The sequence below is a fragment of the Sphaerodactylus townsendi genome, linkage group LG08, assembly GCF_021028975.2.
Source record: "Sphaerodactylus townsendi isolate TG3544 linkage group LG08, MPM_Stown_v2.3, whole genome shotgun sequence".
Classification (NCBI taxonomy): Eukaryota; Metazoa; Chordata; class Lepidosauria; order Squamata; family Sphaerodactylidae; genus Sphaerodactylus; species Sphaerodactylus townsendi.
Genome location: NC_059432.1, coordinates 114,863,735 through 114,888,631, shown reverse-complemented (window position 1 = coordinate 114,888,631; position 24,897 = coordinate 114,863,735). Strand labels below are relative to the sequence as shown.

At 57.5% G+C, this 24,897-nt stretch overlaps 1 protein-coding gene and 1 non-coding gene across 2 annotated transcripts in view; one reads left to right on the top strand and one right to left on the bottom strand.

Annotated features, from left to right (window-relative positions):
* The window catches only part of RUBCN (rubicon autophagy regulator), a 32,683-nt gene extending 8,017 nt beyond the window's left edge, over positions 1 to 24,666 (top strand). The window contains exons 3-11 of the mRNA XM_048506257.1: positions 939 to 1,098; positions 3,469 to 3,575; positions 3,937 to 4,090; positions 7,557 to 8,111; positions 15,478 to 15,570; positions 16,694 to 16,809; positions 18,134 to 18,335; positions 20,653 to 20,754; positions 24,273 to 24,666. Coding sequence (XP_048362214.1) covers positions 939 to 1,098; positions 3,469 to 3,575; positions 3,937 to 4,090; positions 7,557 to 8,111; positions 15,478 to 15,570; positions 16,694 to 16,809; positions 18,134 to 18,335; positions 20,653 to 20,754; positions 24,273 to 24,439 — 1,656 coding nt within the window. The 3' untranslated portion in view covers positions 24,440 to 24,666. The remainder of the gene's footprint in view (positions 1 to 938; positions 1,099 to 3,468; positions 3,576 to 3,936; positions 4,091 to 7,556; positions 8,112 to 15,477; positions 15,571 to 16,693; positions 16,810 to 18,133; positions 18,336 to 20,652; positions 20,755 to 24,272) is intronic.
* On the bottom strand, positions 1,637 to 1,755 carry LOC125438648. The gene has a single exon (XR_007245361.1). It is a non-coding gene; the product is annotated as a 5S ribosomal RNA (ribosomal RNA).
* Positions 24,667 to 24,897: the final 231 nt, after the last annotated feature.

Genomic DNA, 24,897 nt, shown 5'->3' with positions numbered 1-24,897 from the left:
TGCATTGATTGTGTCTTCCTGCATGGCAGGGGGTTAGAAAGCTGGAAGACAGTGACCGGCCCACAGTATAAACCAAACAGCCTCTCGTTTGCCCAAGGATGCCTCAAACAGGTGCCCCAGAGATGTTGTCTGTGTAGATGGCAGTAAAGGAGGCACTGCTGACCAGAAGGAGATGAGTTTGGATTTATACCCCATGACTCAAGGTGGCTTACAAGCTCCTTTCCCTTCCTTTGCCCACAACAGACCCCGGAGCAGCAGTGGCGTAGGAGGTTAAGAGCTCGTGTCTCTAATCTGGAGGAACCAGGTTTGATTCCCCGCTCTGCCGCCTGAGCTGTGGAGGCTTCTCTGGGGGATTCAGATTAGCCTGTGCACTCCCACACACGCCAGCTGGGTGACCTTGGGCTAGTCACAGCTTCTCGGAGCTCTCTCAGCCCCACCTACCTCACAGGGTGTTTGTTGTGAGGGGGGGAAGGGCAAGGAGATTGTCAGCCCCTTTGAGTCTCCTGCAGGAGAGAAAGGGGGGATATAAATCCAAACTCCTCCTCCTCCTCCTCCTCCTCCTCCTCCTCCTCCTCCCCCCCCTCCTCTTCTTCTTCTTCTTCTTCTTCTTCTTCTTCTTCTTCTTCTTCTTCTTCTTCTTCTTCTTCTTCTTCTTCTTCTTCTTCTTGTGAGGCAGGTGTGGCTGAGAGAGTTCCAAGGGAACTGTGGCAGGCCCAAGGTCACCCAGCAGGAATGTAGGAGCGTGGAAACACATCTGGTTCACCAGATAAGCCTCTGCCACTCAGGTGGAGGAATCAAACCTGGTTCCCCAGATTAGAATTCACCTGCTCTTAACCACCACACCACCCTCTCAGAGAGGCATGTGACCAGTCCAGGGGGCCACTGTCGTGCGTCTGCTCTCTGTCTGCCTCTTCTTACTAGTGCCGTTTGTCTTCCAGTTCATCCATCTGCACGAGGACAGGCAGCGGGGCACGGATGTTGTCAGCGACCGGGCCGTTGCTGAGCTGTGGCTCCAGCACAGCCTGCAGTTCCACTGCCTGTCAGCTCAGCTGAAGCCCCTCCTTGGGAACAAGCAGTGCATCAGGAAATTCTATGCAGGTAAGAAGAAACCCATGCCTGGGATGCCATCGCTTATGCCCCTGTATATGTGTGTGTGTGTGTGTGAAGTGCTTTCAAATTCCTTCTGACTTAAGAACATAAGAACAAGCCAGCTGGATCAGACCAGAGTCCATCTAGTCCAGCTCTCTGCTACTCGCAGTGGCCCACCAGGTGCCTTTGGGAGCTCACATGCAGGAGGTGAAAGCAGTGGCCTTCTGCTGCTGCTGCTCCTGAGCACCTGGTCTGCTAAGGCATTTGCAATCTCAGTTCAAAGAGGATCAAGATTGGTAGCCATAAATCGACTTCTCCTCCTCCATAAATCTGTCCAAGCCCCTTTTAAAGCTATCCAGGTTAGTGGCCATCACCCCCTCCTGTGGTAGCATATTCCAAACACCCATCACACGTTGCGTGAAGAAGTGTTTCCTTTTATTAGTCCTAATTCTTCCCCCCAGCATTTTCAATGGATGCTCCCTGGTTCTAGTATTGTGAGAAAGAGAGAAAAATTTCTCTCTGTCCACATTTTCTACCCCATTTTTTTAGCCTACAGCACCCGGTATTCACAGGCGGTCTCCCATCCAAGTACTAACCAGGCCTGACCCTGCTTAGCTTCCGAGATCAGACGAGATCGGGTGCGTTCAGGGTGGTATGGCTGTAGGCTTATGGTGACCCAATGAACTAACGATCTTCAAAATGTCCTATCCTTAACTATCTAGCTCAAGTCTTGCAAATGGAGGGACTGTGGTTACCTTGATGGGGCCGATCTCACGTTGGGTCTTTCTGTTTTCCCATCTCCCTTCCACTATTCCTAGCAGCATTGTCTTCTTTGGAGTCTTCTTTCTCTTATAATGTTATTGAAGTACAATGGTATTATTATCCATCTATTTAAAATAGGAGACCACAGTTCTCCTTCCAACTACGGACCAATTAGCCTCTTGTCAATTTCGGGTAAATTGTATGCCAGGTTTTTGCTTAATCATCTCCTTGCCTGGATTTCAATTAAAAAAGCCCATTGGTATGGAACAGATTGGCTTTATGGAGGGAAAGACCGCTTTGCGTCATTGTTTGATTTTGAACACTCTTATTTCCAAATATTTACAAAAGGGTAAATTTAGTCTTTTTGTAGCTTTCATAGATTTTAAGGGGGCTTTTGATTCTGTAGATAGAGATTTTCTGTGGGTTAAAGTAAAGAATCTTAATATCGATCCCAGGCTCCTTTAGCTAATTGTGTCTCTTAATAGAAACCCCACCTGCCAGGTCAGAGGCCATTTATTGGGCCCGTTAAGATCTAAAATTCCGGTGTCACAGGGTGTTAAACAGGGCTGTGTTCTGGTACCTGTGCTTTTCAACCTTTTTTGTGCTAAACTGGTTGTTGTGGGTTTTCAGACTCTTTTCAGGCAAGAGAGCCTGAAAAATCAACAAAAACCTGGCTACCAGTACTAAAAAAAAACCCAAAAAACTTAAAAACACACATTCAAATGCAACTTCCAATGATGAGCTATACTTGGACACATTCTAATTCAAATGCAAATGCAAGTACAAATGCAACTGGAATTGGACTTCACCCAGAAACATGCAAATGCACCTCCCACCTCTCCTCCCACCTGTGAGGCAGTCAAAACATTTACCCTACCACACAATCACTCTACACCGCGCCCTGGACAGAAACACCTTATGCCTCTGAGGATTCCAGGCATAGATGCGGGCAAGGGGTTAGGAGCAAGAACTGGAGCACCTTCCTTATGAGGAGAGGCTGCAGCAATTGGGACTCTTTAGTTTGGAGAGGAGACGTCTGAGGGGGGATATGATTGAAGTCCATACAATTATGCATGGGGTAGAAAATGTGGACAGAGAGAAATTAGGACTAATAAAAGGAAACACTTCTTCACGCAACGTGTGATTGGTGTTTGGAATATGCTGCCACAGGAGGTGGTGATGGCCACTCACCTGGATAGCTTTAAAAGGGGCTTGGACAGATTTATGGAGGAGGAGAAGTCGATTTATGGCTACCAATCTTGATCCTCTTTGATCTGAGATTGCAAATGCCTTAACAGACCAGGTGCTCAGGAGCAGCAGCCGCAGAAGGCCATTGCTTTCACATCCTGCATGTGAGCTCCCAAAGGCACCTGGTGGGCCACTGCAAGTAGCAGAGAGCTGGGCTAGATGGACTCTGGTCTGATCCAGCTGGCTTGTTCTTATGTTCTTACCAGACCATGGCCACACAGCTTGGAAAACACACAATAGCCAGTCAAAGCTCTCTTTGTCCAACAGCATTGTGTACTTTAGCATACGAATGAGGAGCCAGAAGCGCAGTAGAACACATCAGTCCGGAGCCTGACAAAGTCCTTCCCTGTTCTCCCTCCCTCCTTGTAGATTCGGCTTTTCTGCTCAGTGACGCCCACGTCACAGTTATGTTGCAGTGTCTGGAGGCCGTGGAACAGAACAATCCTAGGCTGCTCGCCCAAATAGACACATCGATGGTGAGGAAAGTTTTTCTTGGTTTTATAACATACTAAACAATTAAAATTGCTTCTGACTATTCAGCGTCCTTGAAAAACTGCTTACCTGCCACAGCTGGTGTTCTCCTGTAACACATAATTGTGCGTGGGGAGTGGATGCCATCGCAGGACAACAGCATTGGGGAGGTTGAGCAAGGTGGTCCGGCACTTTAGATAATTCCATATCAGGTGCTCAGCATTCCGCAGCAGACAAAACAGTGCGGGTAGCAATCCCTGAAGGTAAACTGATACCGTCGATACCTTCAATACTTTCTGCTTCTTCCTCTGCGGCTTTGCTTCCTTCTGGGTTTCTGGCTCACCAGCAAGGCTCTTCTCTTTTCAGTTTGCGAGGAAAAGCGAGGCTTCCATGCCTGTGATCAAGAGCCAGAGCCTCACAGCTCTGCCTGGATCCGTGTTCACCCCTCCGGCTGACTGCGTGACCCATCGCTACTTTGGCTCCTTCTCAGGTCTTCACTCAACCTCTGCCAGCATGCAAGGTAAGGGCGATGAGTCCCGGGCCCGTTATGTATGGAACACTCTCCTTGGGCCTCTGACACGCGAGCCCACAGCCTGCAGTACACCTTTTCTGCTGAACTCTGCTAGGCCTCTGGTTTTCTGGTTCTTTTAACTCTGCCCATCCACCGCCTTGAGGGCACAGATCTCCTCAAACCTGGGATTCGCAACACTAGAGCTGATACCCTCTCCCTTTTCCTCTCTCTCTCTCTCTCTGTCTCTCTGTCTCTCTGTCTCTCTGTGTGCTGCAAGAGAAGAGGAGAGAGAGACTTATTTTAAAACAGAGTCCTGTCTGAAATAAAGTTTTAAAAGTCCTCCCAATCATCGGGAAGGGCAGAAGCAGAGCAAGGGAAGTGGAATGAGTCAAAAAAAGGTCCTCTTCTCGAAAAGTTCCTTCCAAAAGCCCTGTCTGTTGTTATTATATCGAGAAATTGATCTCTTGCACTTAGAGAAGCAGGAAGGAGCTGGCCGCTTTGAGAGGGGGGGGGCGAGGGGGAAGATATGCAAAGCGGTCCTAGGGAGTGGGAAGGCTGTCTGTGGGCAGAGGGAAGAGTTCCAGGGCAAATCTGCCTGCTCTGGCGGTGAAGCAAATTAAAAGTCCAGGCTAAAAGTGGTGTCGCTTGCCACGGAGAAAGTGGGAAGTGAAAGCGGGGCTCCAGGAAACAGGTCCGTACAAGAAATCTTGCTGCCACAGACATATCACCCCCCTCCTGCATCAAGCACACTATGCATATTTGGCCGCACGTTTCTACGCCTGGGGCGCAGTTTCACCACGTAGAACCTGTTTTCTGCTCTCAAGCTGGGCCTGTGTTTCTGTATACAACTGCCTTGCTTTGAACGCTTGTCTCCTGGAGAAGCCTTTCAGAGCCAGGAGACTGCAGCACACTGCATGCCACATCTGAGCAACTCCTGTTGGAGGAGGGGCCGTGGCTGAGTGGCAGAGCATACGCGTGGCACACAGGAGGTCCCCGATCAATCCCTCTGAAAACCTGTTGGCGTATCAGCTTTTCCCTTAGGGGTCTGCAACCTGCGGCTCTCCAGATGTTCATGGAATTGTAGTCCATGAACATCGAAGAACATAAGAACATAAAAAAGAGCCTGCTGGATCAGACCAGAGTCCGTCTAGTCCAGCTCTCTGCTACTCGCAGTGGCCCACCAGGTGCCTTTGGGAGCTCACAGGCAGGATGTGGAAGCAATGGCCTTCTGCTGCTGTTGCTCCCAAGCACCTGGACTGTTAAGGCATTTGCAGTCTCAGATCAAAGAGGATCAAGATTGGTAGCCATAGATCGACTTCTCCTCCATCAATCTGTCCAAGCCCCTTTTAAAGCTATCCAGGTTAGTGGCCATCACCACCTCCTGTGGCAGCATATTCCAAACACCGATCACACGTTGCGTGAAGAAGTGTTTCCTTTTATTAGTCCTAATTCTTCCCCCCAGCATTTTCAATGAATGCCCCCTGGTTCTAGTATTGTGAGAAAGAGAGAAACATTTCTCTCTGTCAACATTTTCTACCCCATGCATAATTTGATAGACTTCAATCATATCCGCCCTCAGACGTCTCCTCTCCAAACTAAAGAGCCCCAAACGCTGCAGCCTCTCCTCATAAGGAAGGGGCTCCAGTCCCTCAATCATCCTCGTTGCCCTTCTCTGCAGACCCCTGCTAGGTCTTGCCGTGGAACTTTGGGGTGGGCTGGGAGAAGGTGGGAAACCCCCGGCTTGTTTTTGTTTTTGCTTCGGGCACAAAAATTCTTCCTCGCCCTCTAGCTGGGCAGCAACCGTCTTATCTTCGGGGCGGCCTTGAAGATTCTACTTCCCTTGGAATGCGGCTAGTTATTTCACCCCGCTGGGATCCCAAGGGAGGGGGTTCGAGGAAAAGGAATATTAACCCAGTATTGCTGTATTGAAGTTTAGTTGCTGGTGGCTGTACGCTGGTCGCTGTACGCTGTGCTTCTCCCTCCCCCTCCCCCATATTTTTTATTTTATCAACAGAGGATTTTATCAATTTTATCAATTTTATCAATTACAGGAAAGGGAGAAAAAAGTTTCTAAAAAATAAACAAACATGAACAAAAATAACAATGATAATAATACATTGTGAAAATAATTGTATTAAATGAATCTGCATTTATAATCTTGTAAACTTCATAGTCGTATTAACAAAGATGAACTATTAATAAACATATCACCCCTTAACCTTCTCTTCTTCACACTAAGCATATGTAAATCCCTGAGCTGCTCCTCGTAGGGCAGTGGTGGCGAACCTATGGCACGAGTGCCAGAGGTGGTACTCGGAGCCCTCTCTGTGGGCGCGCGCACACAGAGTTCATCTTGTGGGGGGCAGAAAATCACACACACACACACACACCCCACACACACATCTAGACTGACCTGGGCCACTGAGCACAACGTGCACGCACCGCGGTGAGCAGGGAGGACTCAGCTGGTGGGCCTGGTGCCTGTGCTCTTGGTGGCTGCTGCCTGAAGGGGGGGGGGGCGGCAAAGGAGGCAGAGATGCTAGAGAGGCACAGAGTGGTTCATGTGGAACTTGCTGGAGGCTAGAGCAGGCTGGCCCCTGCTCGAGCGGGTGGGGCGGAGGAAGAGGGAGCCAACTTTTTTTCTAAACTAAAACCTCAGTATTCAGGTTAAATTGCCGTGTTGGCACTTTGCAATAAATAAGTGGGGTTTGGGTTGCAATTTGGGCACTCGGTCTCGAAAAGGGTCGCCATCACTGTCGTAGGGCGTGGAATCCAGACCTTTGACCATTTTGGTCGCCCTCCTCCAGGCCCATTCCAGTTTGTCTGCATCCTTCTTGAATTGTGATGCCCAGGACTGGGCATTCTCCTGATTTGAGAGAGGGAGAAAAAGTTCTCTTCCTTAATTCTCTCCTTTCATAAACCTGTATCGTGGCCCTGCTTACCTTTTCTCTCGACAAAAAAGTCTCAGAATCTCCAGCCTTCCCTCCGAGGGAAGGGGCTCCAACCCCCTGAAGGTGCCACCCCCAACTAACAGATGGAAAACCAGTGGTGGGATCCTAAAAGTTTAGTAATAGGATCCCATGGTGGTAGGATTCAAACTGTGACGTAGCGCCAATGGGGCTGGGTGGGGCACGACAGGGGCGGGGCATTCCTGGGCAAGGACGCAGCTGCTGCGCCGATCCTTGGGCGGGAAACGAATGCACGCAGGCGCAGGCTGCCACGCACGCCGGTGCACCTCCTGCTAGACTGCTTCAAGTTCTGCGCGCTACTGCTGAGAGGAGGGGCATGACTGAGGCAAAAATCACGTGGCAAAACCACCCATTAGTAACCCCCTCTCGGCACACACCAATAATTAGTAACCTACTCTCGGGAACCTGTGAGATCCTGCTGGATCCCACCTCTGGGGAAAACCATGCCGTTGTGTTACCCCGTACCCTGGAGGATTCTGAACATTTCTTTCTCTTCCTCTTTCCAGCCAGGAGGCCGACAAGCACCTCGCTTTGCAGCAGTTCCAGCCAGCCTCAGGAAAATGCCCCCTGTGCCTCAGCCCACTGGCATCCAGAGGGGAGGTCCTCCCAACCCCCCGCCACCGCTCTTCCACACATCAACGTCTCTTCCCCACGGGACTCTCTCCCCGCTGCCGGTGAGCCGAGTTCCGGCACGTCTGCCAACCAGAACGATGACCCCTGGGCCGGCAGCCAGGAAGACACAGACGGCCCAGAGTACCTGGCCATCGGGAACCTGGGCCGGCAGAACCGAGCCTGCAGCAGCCCCAGTGACTCCAGCGCGGCCAACACCGACAGCACCAGGAGCAGCACTTCCAATCTCTTCTCCTCCAGCAGCTCTCAGAAGCGGGAGTCGGTTTCCTCCTTGGGGGAGCAGGGCGCGAGTGCGGGCAGCAGCCGGGAGGCTGTCCCCCTGCGGAGGTCCAGCTTCTCAGAAGGACAGACGACGGCCCACCATGGGGGCCTCAAGCGGAGCCACGTGCGCTCCCACTCGGACACCAACGTGGCCTCCGGGAAAGCTCACGGTAAGACGGGCAGAGCCTGGATCGGCCGTGATGGCTGCTGTTCATTCAAGAGTGTTATGGTAGCAAATAAGGTACAAACCAACAAGGGAACAAAATATTACTTTGTCAAAGATCAGGTGATAAAATGTCCATAAGGAAATAGGAATCAAAACTAACAAACTTTAACGCTATAGATAATGACACGTTTTTCCCGTACGTTCCCAAAGTCTAATATTTTTGCATGCTATGTTACGTTACGTATTTTATGCTGAAACTTAAATAAACTATTTTAAAAATTAAAAAAAAAAGAGTGTAAGAGCCCTGCTGGATAAGAACATAAGAACTAGCCTGCTGGATCAGACCAGAGTTCATCTAGTCCAGGGGTAGGGAACCTGCGGCTCTCCAGATGTTCAGGAACTACAATTCCCATCAGCCCCTACCAGCATGGATAATTGGCCATGCTGACAGAGGCTGATGGGAATTGTAGTTCCTGAACATGGGGGGGGGGGGGTGTGGGGGGGGGGGGTGGGTGGGGGGGGGGGGCCGTGGGGGGGGGGGGCCCGGGTGGGGGGGGGGGGGCGGCGGGGGGGGGGGGGGTGGGGGACACTATAACCACTATACCACATTGCCTCTCAGCTTTTCCTCCTTTCTTCCTTCCTCCTGGTACCTAAATTGCACAAATGTTGAGGCTGTTGCTGGCTAGGCAAGTTGTATAGCATCAAGTCACAGCCATCACTACACCTAGGTCGACTGTGAAAAGGGCAGAAGGGAGGGGAAGGAAGTCCATAGGAAGCATATGGATTAGTTGGGAAGTGAAGGGGGGCATGGAAAAGTTTCAGGTGTGGAGAAAATATGTCTAGTAGGGCTTTAAATGCTTTGGGAAGATTTACCATGCTAATAAGGAGTATTTAACCCATGCTTACAATATACAGAACATTTCTCTAAAGGATGTTTTTAGAACGTGGGGAGTGTCATCACAGAGTCATCAGAGGGTCTGTTGTAATCTTAGTACACAAACATTTCTGTTTGGTCATAAATTTTACAACTTGCTTTCAAAATAAGTAAAATACTAAACATTTTATTCTTTACAATTTGCACCTCTCCTCCTTAGCTTGCGTGTTTTCCTTGGGAGGGGTTGATCTCCCGGGGATCACTCTCTCATAGTTGAACATCTGTTTTGCATGCAGAAGTGCCAGGTTCAGTCCCCAGCAACCCCAGTAAAAGAAGTATGTAATCGATGTCACGAAAGGCCTTTGTTTTATGGCACTGTTTCCAGTCACAGTAAATGATACTGGCTTTGATAGATCAGTGGCGTGACTCAGTATGAGGCACCTTTTGTGTGTTCATGTGAAACCTTTAACAGTGCCATAAGAATATTTTATTTACCAAAGCTTTTAATTAAATGTTGGTTATAAGCCCTGACCTGGATGGCCCAAGCTAGCTTGATTTTGTCAGATCTCAGAAGCTAGGCAGGGTCAACCCTGGTCAGTATTTGGATGGGAGACCAGCAGGGTTGCTATGCAGAGGCTGCATCTTATTTCCTCCAGGCCATGATTCAGACAAAGGCTTCCTTGAGTTTCACAGGACAAATGGGCTTATTTCACAGCCAATGGGATGAGTCTGATGCCAACAAAACTGGTCCAGAACAATCATGGCAAGCCTTACAGTGGCTTTCATTGGCATATCAAGTATTGTCTCAGCCTTGCTTACAGTGATATTCATCCTAAATATATTAATCCTAAATATACTTACTACAGCAAATGCTATGAATTAGTTAAGGCAAACTTCAGAAAGCATTTATCGCATAGCAAGTATGTCTAGTTGTGACAGGGAAATTATGGGGGAATTGTGCAAATATTAGTAGGGGTAGCTTACCTACCTGGTGTCATTTGGAGTTTTGTGACCCAGCAGATATGGAGAGGGAAGAGTAAGTGGGAAGTAAGCTCCGTGCATAATGAATGCGTGGATCCATGGAGAGTGGACCACAAAGGATGTCATGAAATGCTCTGGGGGGGGGGGGGGGGGGGGGGGGGGGCGTGGGGGGGGGGGTGTGGGGGGGGGCCGGGGGGGGGGGGGGGGTGGGGTGGTGTGGGGGGGGGGGGGGGGGGGGGGGGGGGGGGGGGGAGAAGGGGGGGGGGGGGGGGGGGGGGGGGGGGGGGGGGGGGGGGGGGGGGTGGGGGGGGTTGTTGGGGGGGGGGGGGGTTTTTGGGGGGGGGGGGGGGGGGGAGGGGGTGGGGGGGGGCGGGGTGTTGGGGGGGGGGGGTTTTGGGGGGGGGGGGGGGTGGGGAAGGAGGGGGGGGGGGGGGGGGGGGGGTGGGGGGGGGGGGGGGGGGGGGGGGGGGGGGGAGGGGGGGGGGGGGGGTGGGGGGGGGGGGGGGTGGGGGGGGGGGGGGGTGGGGGGGGGGGGGGGTGGGGGGGGGGGGGGGTGGGGGGGGGGGGGGGTGGGGGGGGGGGGGGGTGGGGGGGGGGGGGGGTGGGGGGGGGGGGGGGTGGGGGGGGGGGGGGGTGGGGGGGGGGGGGGGTGGGGGGGGGGGGGGGTGGGGGGGGGGGGGGGTGGGGGGGGGGGGGGGTGGGGGGGGGGGGGGGTGGGGGGGGGGGGGGGTGGGGGGGGGGGGGGGTGGGGGGGGGGGGGGGTGGGGGGGGGGGGGGGTGGGGGGGGGGGGGGGTGGGGGGGGGGGGGGGTGGGGGGGGGGGGGGGTGGGGGGGGGGGGGGGTGGGGGGGGGGGGGGGTGGGGGGGGGGGGGGGTGGGGGGGGGGGGGGGTGGGGGGGGGGGGGGGTGGGGGGGGGGGGGGGTGGGGGGGGGGGGGGGTGGGGGGGGGGGGGGGTGGGGGGGGGGGGGGGTGGGGGGGGGGGGGGGTGGGGGGGGGGGGGGGTGGGGGGGGGGGGGGGTGGGGGGGGGGGGGGGTGGGGGGGGGGGGGGGTGGGGGGGGGGGGGGGTGGGGGGGGGGGGGGGTGGGGGGGGGGGGGGGTGGGGGGGGGGGGGGGTGGGGGGGGGGGGGGGTGGGGGGGGGGGGGGGTGGGGGGGGGGGGGGGTGGGGGGGGGGGGGGGTGGGGGGGGGGGGGGGTGGGGGGGGGGGGGGGTGGGGGGGGGGGGGGGTGGGGGGGGGGGGGGGTGGGGGGGGGGGGGGGTGGGGGGGGGGGGGGGTGGGGGGGGGGGGGGGTGGGGGGGGGGGGGGGTGGGGGGGGGGGGGGGTGGGGGGGGGGGGGGGTGGGGGGGGGGGGGGGTGGGGGGGGGGGGGGGTGGGGGGGGGGGGGGGTGGGGGGGGGGGGGGGTGGGGGGGGGGGGGGGTGGGGGGGGGGGGGGGTGGGGGGGGGGGGGGGTGGGGGGGGGGGGGGGTGGGGGGGGGGGGGGGTGGGGGGGGGGGGGGGTGGGGGGGGGGGGGGGTGGGGGGGGGGGGGGGTGGGGGGGGGGGGGGGTGGGGGGGGGGGGGGGTGGGGGGGGGGGGGGGTGGGGGGGGGGGGGGGTGGGGGGGGGGGGGGGTGGGGGGGGGGGGGGGTGGGGGGGGGGGGGGGTGGGGGGGGGGGGGGGTGGGGGGGGGGGGGGGTGGGGGGGGGGGGGGGTGGGGGGGGGGGGGGGTGGGGGGGGGGGGGGGTGGGGGGGGGGGGGGGTGGGGGGGGGGGGGGGTGGGGGGGGGGGGGGGTGGGGGGGGGGGGGGGTGGGGGGGGGGGGGGGTGGGGGGGGGGGGGGGTGGGGGGGGGGGGGGGTGGGGGGGGGGGGGGGTGGGGGGGGGGGGGGGTGGGGGGGGGGGGGGGTGGGGGGGGGGGGGGGTGGGGGGGGGGGGGGGTGGGGGGGGGGGGGGGTGGGGGGGGGGGGGGGTGGGGGGGGGGGGGGGTGGGGGGGGGGGGGGGTGGGGGGGGGGGGGGGTGGGGGGGGGGGGGGGTGGGGGGGGGGGGGGGTGGGGGGGGGGGGGGGTGGGGGGGGGGGGGGGTGGGGGGGGGGGGGGGTGGGGGGGGGGGGGGGTGGGGGGGGGGGGGGGTGGGGGGGGGGGGGGGTGGGGGGGGGGGGGGGTGGGGGGGGGGGGGGGTGGGGGGGGGGGGGGGTGGGGGGGGGGGGGGGTGGGGGGGGGGGGGGGTGGGGGGGGGGGGGGGTGGGGGGGGGGGGGGGTGGGGGGGGGGGGGGGTGGGGGGGGGGGGGGGTGGGGGGGGGGGGGGGTGGGGGGGGGGGGGGGTGGGGGGGGGGGGGGGTGGGGGGGGGGGGGGGTGGGGGGGGGGGGGGGTGGGGGGGGGGGGGGGTGGGGGGGGGGGGGGGTGGGGGGGGGGGGGGGTGGGGGGGGGGGGGGGTGGGGGGGGGGGGGGGTGGGGGGGGGGGGGGGTGGGGGGGGGGGGGGGTGGGGGGGGGGGGGGGTGGGGGGGGGGGGGGGTGGGGGGGGGGGGGGGTGGGGGGGGGGGGGGGTGGGGGGGGGGGGGGGTGGGGGGGGGGGGGGGTGGGGGGGGGGGGGGGTGGGGGGGGGGGGGGGTGGGGGGGGGGGGGGGTGGGGGGGGGGGGGGGTGGGGGGGGGGGGGGGTGGGGGGGGGGGGGGGTGGGGGGGGGGGGGGGTGGGGGGGGGGGGGGGTGGGGGGGGGGGGGGGTGGGGGGGGGGGGGGGTGGGGGGGGGGGGGGGTGGGGGGGGGGGGGGGTGGGGGGGGGGGGGGGTGGGGGGGGGGGGGGGTGGGGGGGGGGGGGGGTGGGGGGGGGGGGGGGTGGGGGGGGGGGGGGGTGGGGGGGGGGGGGGGTGGGGGGGGGGGGGGGTGGGGGGGGGGGGGGGTGGGGGGGGGGGGGGGTGGGGGGGGGGGGGGGTGGGGGGGGGGGGGGGTGGGGGGGGGGGGGGGTGGGGGGGGGGGGGGGTGGGGGGGGGGGGGGGTGGGGGGGGGGGGGGGTGGGGGGGGGGGGGGGTGGGGGGGGGGGGGGGTGGGGGGGGGGGGGGGTGGGGGGGGGGGGGGGTGGGGGGGGGGGGGGGTGGGGGGGGGGGGGGGTGGGGGGGGGGGGGGGTGGGGGGGGGGGGGGGTGGGGGGGGGGGGGGGTGGGGGGGGGGGGGGGTGGGGGGGGGGGGGGGTGGGGGGGGGGGGGGGTGGGGGGGGGGGGGGGTGGGGGGGGGGGGGGGTGGGGGGGGGGGGGGGTGGGGGGGGGGGGGGGTGGGGGGGGGGGGGGGTGGGGGGGGGGGGGGGTGGGGGGGGGGGGGGGTGGGGGGGGGGGGGGGTGGGGGGGGGGGGGGGTGGGGGGGGGGGGGGGTGGGGGGGGGGGGGGGTGGGGGGGGGGGGGGGTGGGGGGGGGGGGGGGTGGGGGGGGGGGGGGGTGGGGGGGGGGGGGGGTGGGGGGGGGGGGGGGTGGGGGGGGGGGGGGGTGGGGGGGGGGGGGGGTGGGGGGGGGGGGGGGTGGGGGGGGGGGGGGGTGGGGGGGGGGGGGGGTGGGGGGGGGGGGGGGTGGGGGGGGGGGGGGGTGGGGGGGGGGGGGGGTGGGGGGGGGGGGGGGTGGGGGGGGGGGGGGGTGGGGGGGGGGGGGGGTGGGGGGGGGGGGGGGTGGGGGGGGGGGGGGGTGGGGGGGGGGGGGGGTGGGGGGGGGGGGGGGTGGGGGGGGGGGGGGGTGGGGGGGGGGGGGGGTGGGGGGGGGGGGGGGTGGGGGGGGGGGGGGGTGGGGGGGGGGGGGGGTGGGGGGGGGGGGGGGTGGGGGGGGGGGGGGGTGGGGGGGGGGGGGGGTGGGGGGGGGGGGGGGTGGGGGGGGGGGGGGGTGGGGGGGGGGGGGGGTGGGGGGGGGGGGGGGTGGGGGGGGGGGGGGGTGGGGGGGGGGGGGGGTGGGGGGGGGGGGGGGTGGGGGGGGGGGGGGGTGGGGGGGGGGGGGGGTGGGGGGGGGGGGGGGTGGGGGGGGGGGGGGGTGGGGGGGGGGGGGGGTGGGGGGGGGGGGGGGTGGGGGGGGGGGGGGGTGGGGGGGGGGGGGGGTGGGGGGGGGGGGGGGTGGGGGGGGGGGGGGGTGGGGGGGGGGGGGGGTGGGGGGGGGGGGGGGTGGGGGGGGGGGGGGGTGGGGGGGGGGGGGGGTGGGGGGGGGGGGGGGTGGGGGGGGGGGGGGGTGGGGGGGGGGGGGGGTGGGGGGGGGGGGGGGTGGGGGGGGGGGGGGGTGGGGGGGGGGGGGGGTGGGGGGGGGGGGGGGTGGGGGGGGGGGGGGGTGGGGGGGGGGGGGGGTGGGGGGGGGGGGGGGTGGGGGGGGGGGGGGGTGGGGGGGGGGGGGGGTGGGGGGGGGGGGGGGTGGGGGGGGGGGGGGGTGGGGGGGGGGGGGGGTGGGGGGGGGGGGGGGTGGGGGGGGGGGGGGGTGGGGGGGGGGGGGGGTGGGGGGGGGGGGGGGTGGGGGGGGGGGGGGGTGGGGGGGGGGGGGGGTGGGGGGGGGGGGGGGTGGGGGGGGGGGGGGGTGGGGGGGGGGGGGGGTGGGGGGGGGGGGGGGTGGGGGGGGGGGGGGGTGGGGGGGGGGGGGGGTGGGGGGGGGGGGGGGTGGGGGGGGGGGGGGGTGGGGGGGGGGGGGGGTGGGGGGGGGGGGGGGTGGGGGGGGGGGGGGGTGGGGGGGGGGGGGGGTGGGGGGGGGGGGGGGTGGGGGGGGGGGGGGGTGGGGGGGGGGGGGGGTGGGGGGGGGGGGGGGTGGGGGGGGGGGGGGGTGGGGGGGGGGGGGGGTGGGGGGGGGGGGGGGTGGGGGGGGGGGGGGGTGGGGGGGGGGGGGGGTGGGGGGGGGGGGGGGTGGGGGGGGGGGGGGGTGGGGGGGGGGGGGGGTGGGGGGGGGGGGGGGTGGGGGGGGGGGGGGGTGGGGGGGGGGGGGGGTGGGGGGGGGGGGGGGTGGGGGGGGGGGGGGGTGGGGGGGGGGGGGGGTGGGGGGGGGGGGGGGTGGGGGGGGGGGGGGGTGGGGGGGGGGGGGGGGGGGGGGGGGGTGGGTGGGGGGGGGGGGGGGTGGGGGGGGGGGGGGGTGGGGGGGGGGGGGGGGGGGGGGGGGGGGGGGGGGGGGGGTGGGGGGGTGGGGGGGGGGGGGGGTGGGGGGGGGGGGGGGTGGGGGGGGGATTGTAGTTCCTGAACATCTGGAGAGCCGCAGGTTCCCTACCCCTGGTTTAAGGAAACAGTTCAGCAATATTCTCCTTGGTTGGAGCCTGATATCCTCGATGAAGTGTATACGGGGTGTTATTGAACACCCCGTAGCTGCACCTTTGGCATGATTTCCTCTTGTCTGCCTGAACATTTGCTCCACCGCATTTTTCTCAGCCTTGCTTCTTTCTAAGCACCTGTTGGCCTGTACCTTCTTATCCCCTCCTACCTGGTCACTTTATTTTTCCATCTTCTCACGGCGTTCCATTTTGTTCCCTTCAGTTCCAACGGTTCTTCCACAGGACTTGTTTTGACACCCGCAATTGATATGTCTCTGTCTTGTATCATGCCTAGAGTCCCACGGCGATATCTCGCTGTTCAAAAGCAACCTGGCTTCTGGACAGGGCGGTGAATTGAGTGGGCCCGGGTCAGTCTACGTGGAGTACGGTGAGTTGGATGGGGCCACCACTCAACTGTCCCCCATTGATGCTCTGCAGGTAGACCTCACCTACAGAGCATCAAGGAGCAGTGGCGTAGTGGTTAAGAGACATCGGTCGAAGTCTTTAGGATATGAAGAATTGGAGTGTTATGGGGTTTCTGGGCTGTATGGATGGGTTCCTGTAGCATTTTCTCCTGACGTTCCGCCTGCATCTGTGGCTGGCACCTTCAGAACCCCCCACAACAGTCCAGTGATTCCGGCCGTGAAAGCCTTCAACAATATGGACAGTTGTAGGGGGAAGTTTGCAAATGCAAGACAATGTAAATAATTAATAGACAAATGTAGAAAATATGTAATAACTAACATAAACTAAAAATATTAAACTAAAATATTGTTAATCAACAAGAAGTATTGTTGAATTAGAAAATAGTATATGATGGGTTAGCAAGAACAATAGAATGTATGTAAGAAATAAACTTAAGAACATAAGAACTAGCCTGCTGGATCAGACCAGAGTCCATCTAGTCCAGCACTCTGCTACTTGCAGTGGCCCACCAGGTGCCTTTGGGAGCTCACATGCAGGAGGTGAAAGCAAGGGCCTTCTGCTGCTGCTGCTCCTGAGCACCTGGTCTGCTAAGGCATTTGCAATCTGAGATCAAGGCAGATCAAGATTGGTAGCCATAGATCGACTTCTCCTCCATAAATCTGTCCAAGCCCTTTTTAAAGCTATCCAGGTGAGTGGCCATCACCACCTCCTGTGGCAGCATATTCCAAACACCAATCACACGTTGTGTGAAGAAGTGTTTCCTTTTATTAGTCCTAATTCTTCCCCCCAGCATTTTCAATGAATGCCCCCTGGTTCTAGTATTGTGAGAACTTAAGTTTATGTAATTACTTATAAAACTTATAATAATGTCTTGTATGTTAGGGGTGATTGGTGATGGGTGGTGAAGGTTAGATAGATAATGTTGGGTGGTAGAGATTAATATTGGCTGTTGTCTATGCTGTAAATGTGGTTTTTTTTTAGTTTTTTGCGGATATGAATAACACTGGTGGAAATTTTAACCAATAAAACTCTTTAAAAAAAAAAACAATATGAAGAATTGTTCTCTCATATTTTCCGGTCTCCAGATACTGGGCAATATCTGAGCTCCGGGGAAGGGATGTTTCGAAGACCCTCGGAAGGGCAGTCGCTGATTAGTTATTTGTCAGAGCAAGATTTCGGCAGCTGTGCGGACCTGGAAAAGGTAAGCATGGGAACAAGTAGAGGGTCATGTCTTGGGCAGAGTCATGTGCGCTGTTTATGGGCAGTTAAACTGCAGGCAACTGGCATGGGAAAAGACTGACAGAAGATTAGGGTGTTGTGGGTTTTCCGGGTTGTATGGCCATGTTCCAGTTTAAATGGGGAAGAGGGAATCTGAATAAGTCATACAAGTCCCAGCTGCCCAGGAGAAAAGGGGGCATATATATTTCTTAAAAAAACATATTGTAATAGTTAATCGGAGAGAGGATATGTGTGTGACTGTTTTTTAGCATGGATAGAAAAGCAATAAAGATAAAAGCCCGGGGGGGCGGGGGGGAGGCGCTATGTTTTATGCACACAATCATACAAAATGTGTTTGGGAGGGGAAAGAACGAAGCCCAGCCAGGAAGCTGACTTCTGTAGAAGGTTCCAAATACTGCAGATGGGTGGAAAACTCTCAGAGTTGCAGAATTTGAACGTTGGTCTAGGACTCAGAAGTCTCAGGTTCGAATCGGGGTTCGACCACAAGCCCTTCAACCAGACATTGGTTCTTTGAGTAGTGAAGGGCAGATCAGCTGCTGCTGCTCCTCCCCATTGGCCTAACCAATGGGGAGCAGCAGTGGCATAAGAGGTTAAGAGCTCGTGTATCTAATCTGGAGGAACCGGGTTTGATTCTCCGCTCTGCCGCCTGAGCTGTGGAGGCTTATCTGGGGAATTCAGATTAGCCTGTGCACTCCCACACAGGCCAGCTGGGTGACCTTGGGCTAGTCACAGCTTCTCGGAGCTCCCTCAGCCTCACCTACCTCACAGGGTGTTTGTTGTGAGGGGGGAAGGGCAAGGAGATTGTAAGCCCCTTTGAGTCTCCTGCAGGAGAGAAAGGGGGGATAAAAATCTAAACTCTAACCAGTCTCCCATTTCTTTGGAAAACTCACGATTGCCGCTGGGACAAACCATTCTCCCCTGGCTTGTGCAAAAGTCTGCACAGCTGGTTTCATCCGGCTTTTACGTACTTTGGTAACGCAGTGAGCGGACTATGGTCCCATTGCGCCTTGACTCATTTTCTCAATGGACTATGAATGAGTAGAAATGGACTGTGTGTTAGAAACATTTCTTGTGTATTTGATATGAATTTCTGTTCACTGATTGCTGACTAGTATATGAGCAATTAACACAATACAATTATTGTAACGCTTCCTCTTGTTTTTGGCAAGTAATTGTGGGGTTTGGGCTGACCCGGTTCCTTCCATTCCTAGTTTCATTCTTGCCTCTGCTTTTTCTTTTCTTTTTCTTGTGCAAAAGTTAGCATTCTCCCCTTTCCCGTCCCCCAGGAGAACGCTCACTTCAGCATCTCCGAATCGCTGATCGCCGCCATCGAGCTGATGAAATGCAACATGACGAACCGGCAGCTGGAAGAGGAGGAAGAGGACAGCGACAAGGAGATCCAGGAGCTGAAGCAGAAGATCCGCCTCCGGAGGCAGCAGATCCGAACCCGCCAGCTCCACCCGGCCTACCAGGAGATCAGCTCTGACAGTGAGCATTGGGAACGTGTTTGGCCTGCGTTGGTGTCCGTCCGCTCAACTACTGTTGTGTAAAAGGAGCAGCAGTGGCGTAGTGGCTAAGAGCAGTGGCTAAGAGCAGGTGCACTCTGATCTGGAGGAACTGGGTTTGATTCCCAGCTCTGCCGCCTGAGCTGTGGAGGCTTATCTGGGGAATTCAGATTAGCCTGGGCACTCCCACACACGCCAGCTGGGTGACCTTGGGATAGTCACAGTTTTTCGGAGCAGCCCCACCCACCTCACAGGGTGTCTGTTGTGAGGGGGGAAGGGCAAGGAGATTGTAAGCCCCTTTGAGTCTCCTACAGGAGAGAAAGGGGGGATATAAATCCAAACTCCTCCTCCTCCTCCTCCTCCTCCTCCTCCTCTTCTTCTTCTTCTTCTTCTTCTTCTTCTTCTTCTATCAAAACACTCATGGGACTGCCTCCCTGGCATCAAGACAGTGAAGGCTCCGAAGAGGGGGAAATGTAACTGTCCATCATCATGCTTTCATCCTGCTGTTCTTCTGAGGAACTCAGGATAACATACAGCAGCGATGGCGAAACTTTTCGAGACCGAGTGCCCAAATTGCAATCCCAAACCCACTTATGTATTGTAAAGTGCCAGCACGGCAATTTAACCTGAATACTGAGGTTTTAGTTTAGAAAAAACGGCTGGCTCCGAGGCATGCGTTACTCAGGAGTAAGCTTGGTGGTAGTCGGTGGCTTTGCTTTGAGGCAACCGTGCAACTCTTCCAATGGGTGAATCATGACCCTAGGAGGGTTTACTCAAAAGCAAGCCCCATTGCCAGCAAGCGAGCTTACTCCCAGGATTGCGCTTTAGTTCTTCACATGAAAATCAGTGGGGTTTAACCGCACTTAACAGGGTTACCTACACTGCTTCCCCAAAACTAGGTCTTAGGTTTAATGCTAATAATCAAGCCCAGCGGCCCAGGCCAGCCTAGATGTGTGTGTTGGGGGGGGGGCACTCTGCGCGTGCCCACAGAGAGAGCTCTGAGTGCCACCTCTGGTTCACCACCACTGACAGGGATCATACATCCTTCATTTTGTCCTCACAACAGACCCATGAAGGGTCTCTTAGCTGCTCTGGTGCTTCTGACATTTCCTCATGACAGAGAGCAGTGGCAGAGATACAGTTACCAGCGATTCATACGAGAACGACAAATTGTTTGTTGGTTTTGGTACTTAGAAATTATATACTCTTTCAGATGCATATTCTGCCAGCTGAATACATTATGCAAAGTAGCGAACTAGTAATGAACTATGCACGAGCGTACACATACATCATGTACTTCTGCCAGCATGGTATATTGGCTAAGAGCAGTGGACTCTAATCTGGAGGCAGCAAGGGGATTGACTGATTTGGATCCGCTCTTAACCAACAATGATAACCTGATTAATGGGGTGGAAGTGATAGGGTCCTTAGGTGGGAGTGACCATGTTCTCCTGGAGTTTGTTATACAATGGAAAAGGGATGGCAAGTCTAGTCAGACACACATTCTAGTCTTTAAGAAAGCTGATTTCAGTAAACTTAAGAAACTACTGGGTGTGATCCCATGGTTAAGAATACTAAAAGAGAAGGGAGTACAAGATGGATGGGAGTTTCTTAAAAGTGAGATCTTGAAGGCATAATTTCAAACAGTTCCAATGAGAAGGAAAAATGGGAGTTTGATTTCCCCACTCCTCCACATGAGCAGTGGTAAATTGGATTTGTTTCCCCACTTCGATATTCCCGCTGGGTGACCTTGGGCCAGTCACAGTTCACACAAGACACCTTGTGAGGTAGGTGGGGTTGAGAGAGTTCTCTCTCAGCCCCACCTACCTCACAAGGTGTCTTTTTTGAGGGACAGTGTTTGTGAGCCGCCTAGAGTCTCCTTACAAAAGAGAAATGCGGGAACAAATCCAAACTCTTCTTTCTGTTAAGGAGGACTGTTTACCCCCTGAGCCTATTATGTGCGTTTTTCCTGCTTTCATCCTGCAGTTGCTAGCTCTTTCAATATGAAGAAAGGCTGCTTGTTGAAACTCGTTGGGAATTCTCTCCCATATGATCCAGTAACTAACATAAATTTCTTGGATCTTGCAGAGCAGATCTCTTGTTCTCCACTACAGTGGAATAATTTGGAGTGAGCGAACTGAGTCAGTGAAGGGTTTTGGAATAACTGATCTCTGTTCCAAGAGGACGAATCAGGTGGTTCTAAACGTGTGGGCCGTTGGGAGGAAGGACTGAAACATTTGCAGATGTGAGAAAATGCCATATTTGAGAACTTTTGTCTTATTCTCGCATCGACCTTCCAGGTTTCATGGCAACAGACAGCGGGTCCCAGTTCAGCTCCCGAGACTCAACACGTCTGTCAGACTCTGGCTCTGCAGAAGAGGTGGACGAGTATGAGCTCAAAGGTAAGGCAGGAAAGCTGGAGAGTTCTGTGCTTGCTCTAATTCAGGGGTGTCCAACTCTGGTTCTTCAGATGTTCGTGGGCTTCAATTCCCATCAGCCCCTGCTGGGAATTGTAGTCCATGAACATCTGAAGCGGCCGAGTTGGACACCCCTGCAGTCTAATTGAACCGCTGGCCCATGTAATCAAGCGTTACCCAGTCTAAATGGCAATATCTCTTCAAGGGCCCAAGCAAAGAGAGACCTCTCTTGGCACGTATTATCCGAGACTCTTCTAACTGGGGTTGAATGTGTTCTCCATCTCTGCCTTGTGGTTTTCCTCTGAAGGGTCTCAGTATATACCTCTGAAGGTGGGAGAGTGGTCTTCCCCAATCTATGAAGATAGTTAGGGAAGCTATGTTGATCTGTGATAAAAGAGTTGAATTCGAGTCAAGTAGTACCTTAGAGGCCATCAAGATTTTCAGTGTATGAGCTTTTGAGGGAAGTATAAATGTTGGTTCTCCAGATGTGGATGACCCAGGCTACCTCAATCTCATTAATTCAAAGCTAAGCAAGGTCAGCTCCGGTTAGTACTTGGATGGGAGACCACCCAGGAAGTCCACAGAGGCAGGAAATGGCAAACCAGCTCTATTTGCTTGTCCCAACCTGGATGGGCCAGGCTAGCCCAGTCTCATCAGATCTCAGAAGCTAAGTAGGGTCAGCTGTGGTGAGGACTTGGATGGGAGTCCACCAAGGAATTCTAGGGTCACTAAGAGCCAGGCAGTGGGAAACCACCTCCAAACGCCTCTTGCTTTGACCGAGACGGCCTAGGCTAGCCCAGTCTCATCAGATCTCAGAAGCTAAGTAGGGTCAGCTGTGGTGAGGACTTGGATGGGAGTCCACCAAGGAATTCTAGGGTCACTAAGAGGCAGGCAGTGGCAAACCACCTCCAAACGCCTCTTGCTTTGACCGAGACGGCCTAGGCTAGCCCAGTCTCATCCGATCTCAGAAGCTAAGTAGTGTCAGCTGTGGTGAGGACTTGGATGGGAGTCCACCAAGGAATTCTAGGGTCACTAAGAGCCAGGCAGTGGCGAACCACCTCCAAATGCCTCTTGCTTTGACCGAGATGGCCTAGGCTAGCCCAGTCTCATCAGATCTCAGAAGCTAAGTAGTGTCAGCTGTGGTGAGGACTTGGATGGAAATCCACCAAGGAATTCTAGGGTCACTAAGAGGCAGGCAGTGGCAAACCACCTCCAAACGCCTCTTGCTTTGATCAAGACGGCCTAGGCTAGCCCAGTCTCATCAGATTGGAAGTGAAGTGGTGTCAGCCCTGGTTAGCATCTGGATTGGGAGACCACCAAGGAAATCCAGGGCCCCTTCACAGAGGCAATGCCTTTCTAAAGTCTCTTGCCAGCATGGTATAGAGCAGGTCAACTCTAATATGGAGAAGCAGCTTTGTTTCCCCACTTCTACATTCCTGCTGGATAACCTTGGACTAGCTATGAAATTAATGTGCTACGTCCAAAACAATATAAGATTCACAAACACACGTGGCACATAGGTGCTGGCTCAAGCAATTTATATTACCTGTTAGTTTCTTGTAAAGTATGCCAAATTGTTGGCTATTAGACTTATCAAACTATTATATCTCCATAACACACATATATCTCCACTTTAAATCCAATTCATGCAACTATTTATTACAAGACAACCTTCTCTCAAGTCCATAATCATGTATTTGTTAAACCAACAATGTCCATAATCTTGTAAATATTATTGCGTCAATGTCACCCGTTGTGACTGTAATACAAGTTCATGACAATTAATGAAAATCCTGAATTGGTGGCTTGAATTACTTATAAATACTGTCCCAATGTAAGCACATTATGAGTAACAGACAGAGATATAGATGATTCCAACAAGCTATGTTAGTTAGGATATGGTGATAGTATGTGAAACACAGCTATAACATGAAACACAGCTATAACATGTTGCATGAATTGGATTTAAAGTGGAGATATATATGTGTTATGGAGATATAATAGTTTGATAAGTCTAATAGCCAACAATTTGGCATACTTTACAAGAGGAGGAGGAGGAGTTTGGATTTATATCCCCCCTTTCTCTCCTGCAGGAGACTCCAAGGGGCTGACAATCTCCTTGCCCTCCTCTCCTCACAACAAACACCCTGTGAGGTAGGTGGGGCTGAGAGAGCTCCGAAAAGCTGTGACTAGCCCAAGGTCACCCAGCTGGCGTGTGTGGGAGTGCACAGGCTAATTCCCCAGATAAGCCTCCACAGCTCAAGCGGCAGAGCTGGGAATCAAACCCGGTTCCTCCAGATTAGATACACGAGCTCTTAACCTCCTACGCCACTGCTGCTCACAAGAAACTAACAGGTAATATAAATTGCTTGAGCCAGCGCCTATGTGCCACGCGTGTTTGTGAATCCTAACCTTGGACTAGGCCACAGGTCTCTCAGCCCCACCTGCCTCACCAGGTGTCTGTGGTGGGGAGAGGAAGGGAAGGAGATTGTAAGCCGCTTTGAGTCTCCTTCCAGGAAAAACAGGTGGGGTACAAATCCAAACTCTTCTTCTTCTGCCTTGGCCTGGATGTCCCAGACTGTCCTGATCTCATGAAGTCACAGAAGCTAAGCGAGATCAGTGCTGGTTTGTACCTGCATGGGAGACCCCAAGGACTACCCAGAGGCAGGCAACAGCAAACCACCTCTGAACATCTTCCGCCTTGAAAACCCCACAAGTCGGCATAAGTCAGCCGTGACTTGCTAGCACTTTCTGCTGCCAGCAGGCCTGGCCTGTGCCTCATGTGTACTGCCTATGCCAGTGATGGCGAACCTTTTCAAGACCGAGTGCCCAAATTGCAACCCAAAACCCACTTATTTATCGCAAAGTGCCAACATGGCAATTTAACCTGAATACTGAGGTTTTAGTTTAGAAAAAACAGTTGGCTCCGAGGCGTGCGTTACTCGGGAGTGAGGTTGGTGGTAGTTGGTGGCTTTGCTTTGAAGCAACCGTGCAACTCTTCCAACGGGTGAATCACAACCCTAGGAGGGTTTACTCAGAAGCAAGTCCCATTGCCAGCAACCAAACTTACTCCCAAATAAAAGATCACACTTTAGTTCTTCGCATGAAAATCAGTGGGGTTTAACAGTGTTTAACAGGGTTACCTACACTGCTTCCCAAAACTAGGTCTTAGGTTTAATGCTAATAATTGAGCCCAGCGGCCCAGGCCAGCCTAGATGTTGTGGGAGGGGGCTCTGTTTGCACGTGCCCACAGAGCGGGCTCTGAGTGCCACCTCTGGCACCCGTGCCATAGGTTCGCCACCACTGGCCAATGCCCTCTAGAACATATCCCAGAATCCTCAGCCGACTGTAAGGTGCTTTTGTAGGAAGAAAGCTGGAAAGCCTCTGTTCTGATGGGAAGGCCCTTTTGTGCGTAGGACTCTCACCCCTCCCGTGCTTACGTCCCCCCTCCCTTCCGCCCTTCCTGCTGACATGCGATATTTTGTCATCACCATATCGTGCAGATGGTAACGATGGATCTAACCTGATTCAAATGTCCAAGAACGGCCTGTCAGTCTCAATGGCTTCCTTGTTTTCAGGTAGTAACCTCATTTCTGAGCGCGTGCGTGTGCGTGTTGGTCAGTCTATGCGTCCTTTGGGTAGATCCCACTTGGGATATCCCACCTGTTAGCTCAGTTATCCCACCCTGTAGCACTCACTTGTTTCCAAACCTCCTTGCTTGCTTTTCCTTTAATCACTGTCGCCGCAAATAACCCCGTGGGGCTAAAAATCTGAAATGATTTTTGCGATGTGCCCTAACAACACTGCGAACGCATGGGAGCATGCACGGAACAGCGTGCCGTGACGTTATTCGGCAGAGGTGCAGTACAAAGTAGAAGCTAGCTGGGGTGCTGTGTAGTTTCCGGGCTGTATGGCCGTGTTCTAGCAGCATTCTCTCCTGACGTTTTGCCTGCATCTGTGGCTGGCAACTTCAGAGGATCTAATGGTCCATCAGATCCTCTGTCCATCAGATCCTCTGGTCCATGCTGGGTGGAAGAATTAGGACTAATAAAAGGAAACACTTCTTCACCCAACGTGTGATTGGCGTTTGGAATACGCTGCCACAGGTGGTGGTGATGCCCACGCCAG